Source organism: Lagopus leucura, unplaced genomic scaffold (assembly GCF_019238085.1).
Source record: "Lagopus leucura isolate 7727_CA_CO unplaced genomic scaffold, USGS_WTPT01 Super-Scaffold_100014, whole genome shotgun sequence".
Classification (NCBI taxonomy): domain Eukaryota; kingdom Metazoa; phylum Chordata; class Aves; order Galliformes; family Phasianidae; genus Lagopus; species Lagopus leucura.
This window is the reverse complement of record NW_024962268.1, coordinates 16,387,582-16,391,843: the sequence shown is the minus strand read 5'-3', so window position 1 is coordinate 16,391,843 and position 4,262 is coordinate 16,387,582. Positions and strand designations below refer to the sequence as shown.

Here is a 4,262-nt window from a genome sequence, read left to right as displayed (position 1 = left end):
TTTCTTTCTTTCTTTCTTTCTTTCTTTCTTTCTTTCTTTCTTTCTTTCTTTCTTTCTTTCTTTCTTTCTTTCTTTCTTTCTTTCTTTCTTTCTTTCTTTCTTTCTTTCTTTCTTTCTTTTTGTTGTTGTTGTTATAGTTGTTACTGAATGGCAAATTCAACATGAAATGCTTGAGGAGAATAAAATTATTTGAAACTAAGGAATGAATTTCGCAAATACATCTTCCTGGAAAAAAGGTCAAGACATTCAGAAAACTACATATATTTTATCTCAAATTTCTGAAACAGCTGCTAGTATATATTTACTTCTCTTTTTCAAATGAAAATTTCATTTTTACCTAAATTTCAGAAGTGTTCAGTAACCTTCAGAATAAATTAAAAAGCATGGAATCAAATGCATGATTTACTGTTTATATTTCCTAACACATCAAAAATCTTTATCTTCAGGTCATCTTAGAATTAAACTTTTCCATCAGCTTTGTAGCTTTGTGATTGATTCAAAATTTCATTGTTTACACATCTCTAAATGTATCAGAGGAAATTACAGATAAGACAGATTATAAAAAGAAGGAATCAATGAGGTGGATGTAACATTTTTTGTCCTGCAACCTGAACTTGTTTGCTAATTTTATGAACGACCCATAATAATCCTAATATATTTTAGAATACTTCCTGTTAAAATTACTTGTCATTAACTTCCAACAAGAAAATAGACCATAAATTTACATACTTTTTCACAGGAAGAGCATGTGGCTTTTCAACCTAAGTTTACTCTTACTTCATTAAAGTTCCATACCATATCTTTAACAGTGTTACTACTCATGTGATGCTAATTCTCAAAAAGGTGATAAGGATGCAGTGGGGGTGGGGAGAGAGCAAATACCTTTCATTATCACCACCATATTATCATTAAATTAATACTCCAAAAAGAAAAGAGGATTCAAGCCATTTTCAAGACCTCCATACAAAACTTTGAAAGAAAGCAGTTCAAATATGCACAGGTTCCAGTGATGGTCAGGATAGATCAAGTAAAGCCTCAGACTTTTCTGAAAGAAGTGTTTCAAGGAAAACAAGTGTTCTTGGAAATTTTGTACTTACTTGTCAGACCCACTGTAGTCAGAGGAAGTAACAATATAATCTGAACAGACGATATCAAATTCTGTTTCATGATTTCCACGTCTCCCATCACATCAAGGACTCACTGAAAAACATGCAATCATGCAAAAGTAAATAAAAGTGTTAACATGTAATATATATCCATTTTGATCAAAGTCCTTTTTGAATTGCAGCTAATTGATTCTTGTTATTACTCAAACAGGTGTGGCAAAAGTACATTTTCACTTCAGGGGAAGAAAACCTGAGTTGGAGAGTAGTAAACAGATCTTTCTGCAAGCCTTTGAGCAGATAACAGTGCTGGGATTAGGTTTCTAGTGCATTAACTTATCTTCCACGTTTATTTGGCATCTTGGAACACAGAAGCTTTAGAGCTTTCTTAAAGCTCTAATGTCTGATGTTAATTTACCTGAGAGGTTCAGCCTTGTAATAACAAAAAATAGAATCATAGAATCATAAAATCACCAAGGTTGGAAAAGACCTAAAAGATCATCCAGTCCAACCGTTCACTTATTCCCAGTAGCTCCCACTAAACCATGTCCCTCAACACAACATCCAGCCTTTCCTTGAACACCCCCAGGGTCGGTGACTCCACCACCTCCCTGGGCAGTCCATTCAATGTCAAATTCAGACCATTCAGCCTGAAGAACGATTCTGTGTGTTCAACTCCTTGTTTTTACCGCATTTAATTCTGCAGGAAAATGGAAAAGGCAAAAAGAGAGAAGAAAACCACGGAAAAAGTCTTGACAATTAACTTATCAGGCGAAAATACCAGACAAAGAGCGATTATCGCGCCTCTTTCTTCAGCCTGTAAAGGCAGCGCAGAACTCAGGCGCCGTGCAGCGAGGCCGGAGGCAGCGGAGCCCGGTGCCTGCGGAGGCTGACACCGGTAGGTGTCCTCAGCACTCAGGGTATAGCTCAGGGCGACCGGGAGCCCGAGCTGCTCCTCAGTCTGCTTAGGCTGAAGAAAGGGCAGAATGAATCGAAGCAAACCTCTTCCTTTCCCCACCGATACACTTTTCTGCTTGGAGATGGTGAGTGGAGTTGGTAGGCAGCCTTACTCTCGGAAAATAAAGAATAAACATTAATTATCTGAAGGGGTAACTCCTTACATCAGCCTTCCACTCCTAACATGTACATCTGAGAGGTATTTTGTGCTCAAAACCATTCAGTGTAGCACAGCGTGAGAACAAGATGTCTCTTTGCAGAGGAAAAATTCTTTGTGGTTTATCAGATGACTCTATTTTCATTAAGCAATTCCTTTTCTGTATCGAGAAACTATAGCCTGTCAAAACATGAATCTTTTTCAAGTACAAAGGGAAACGAAGTATCAGTTAATTTCTTTGATACTAAAACATATTCACCGAAGACAAAGCACTTCTGAATATCTAGGCACGCTTATGCACGCATCTGAGCAATGCTCTGCACAGTTGCATCTGTGTTTGTTCTAAACCCACTCACAGCGATCTGAGTATACACAGCCAGTGCAGGGCAGAACTCTTTAGTAAAAACTCTGGTTTTGTGTAAGCACATGCAAATTTTATGACCATACGAAACCTACAAGGCACAACTGCTAGTATTCAGTTTCAGAAATGAGCTGTAAACATGGTGTTACGTAAAGCAGCGTATAGACCATTTTGAGCACTGAGGCATATTTTTCCCAAGTAAATGTGAAATAATGAACTGTATGCAGTAACAATTTCACGTACATACAATAACAGAGTTGTTTTATTATTATAAAACACAGGTGAACACTTGCAAAACAAGAACTTTCAATTTGAGATTCACACTGTAGTTGCCAATGGGGTATTGACAACATATTTTTTTCTCTTTTATTACAGAATAAGAGACATGTCTTCTCTGTGCAAAGAAACAGAGAAGCATTATCAACTGAATGAGAGCACTCTAGAAGTAAAATAGGATCATTTTGGAAACCAAAGACCCAAAGAATAAAATTAATAGTGATAGGATTTAATTAGTGCATTTATAAGCAAGTATTTTTTCTTGGGATCATTCATTATTTAAAAATTAAATGATCACAAATCACCTCTGTGATGTGGGTATGAAAAAGAACAGGAGAGATATGAGAAACGGGGATATGGACTTATTATTGCCACACATGTAGTAGATGGGTCATAAAAAAAATCCACATAAAATTCTGGTCATCTGTATGCTGAAAACAGCCTCGTTCCCTCTTCCTACAGAAGGTGGATAATCTACAGAAGTAAACAGGTTAATATGTTTAGAACAGATTTAGAAAACAGCTGCTAACACAAACAGGGAACACAAAGGCTGCCTCATGAGAGGCATGAAGGAGAGTTAAGGAATTGGCTTTTTATTCCATGGAAGGATCTGACTGTCCTCTATAAACATACCAGTGGATTATCATCAAAAGAGAGGAAAAAAAGAATGTATAAATTTTACCAAATGTTGAAACAAGAATGAATGGCTGTAATTAATTCAAAAGAAACTTAAAAACAAAAAACAAACAACAACAACAAAAAAACCCATCCTCACAAAAATGAGCTGCTGGAACAGGCTTACAAAACAAAAATTCCCATCTAGCTTTCCCAGAGAGTCTGATCTATTATGAAATATATATGACATGGATGTTCATTATAGCTGGAAAGTGGTCTTTATGATCCAGTGTCTGTTTTTCTGGTTGGTGTTTCAATGCCATTTAAATATCTTGAATTATTAACAGTTAGAAAACTGTCCATGAGCATAAGATGGCTGGATAGCCTATTTTACATATGTAATGCTTCCAAATGCATTCAAAATATTTTCTGTTAAAGAATAATCACAACATCCAGTTATCTGCTCTTAAATATGTGTTTAAAAGCATCTAAGAAAAGCATCATTCTGATATTTGCATTGCTTTGTGAAGGAATGTCAGCAGCAGCAGAGAAGTGGCCAGGAGGCTCCAGGCATATTAACCATATTCCATTTGTTCTGGAGCCTGCGTTTCCATGGTTGCTTGGTATTTGGTATTTTTGATTCAGATATCATTTGTAGGGCTTCTGAAGAGAACTCTTGTTTTTTAAAAATACTTGCTTTAATAGAAAAATAATGTCCACTTTGTCGTAACTATATCAAAAGTGTACCTTCCCTATATCTCCCTTGAAAATCATTTCCAAGAAGAATAAATAT

The 4,262-nt window shown here is 36.1% G+C and overlaps 1 protein-coding gene across 2 annotated transcripts in view; it reads right to left on the bottom strand.

The window, feature by feature from the left end:
* PRLR (prolactin receptor) overlaps nt 1–1,175 on the bottom strand; it is a 21,199-nt gene extending 20,024 nt beyond the window's left edge. For both annotated transcript variants that reach the window (XM_042875303.1, XM_042875302.1), the window contains exon 1: nt 1,098–1,175. In XM_042875303.1, coding sequence (XP_042731237.1) covers nt 1,098–1,167 — 70 coding nt within the window. In that variant the 5' untranslated portion in view covers nt 1,168–1,175. The remainder of the gene's footprint in view (nt 1–1,097) is intronic.
* Nucleotides 1,176–4,262: the final 3,087 nt, after the last annotated feature.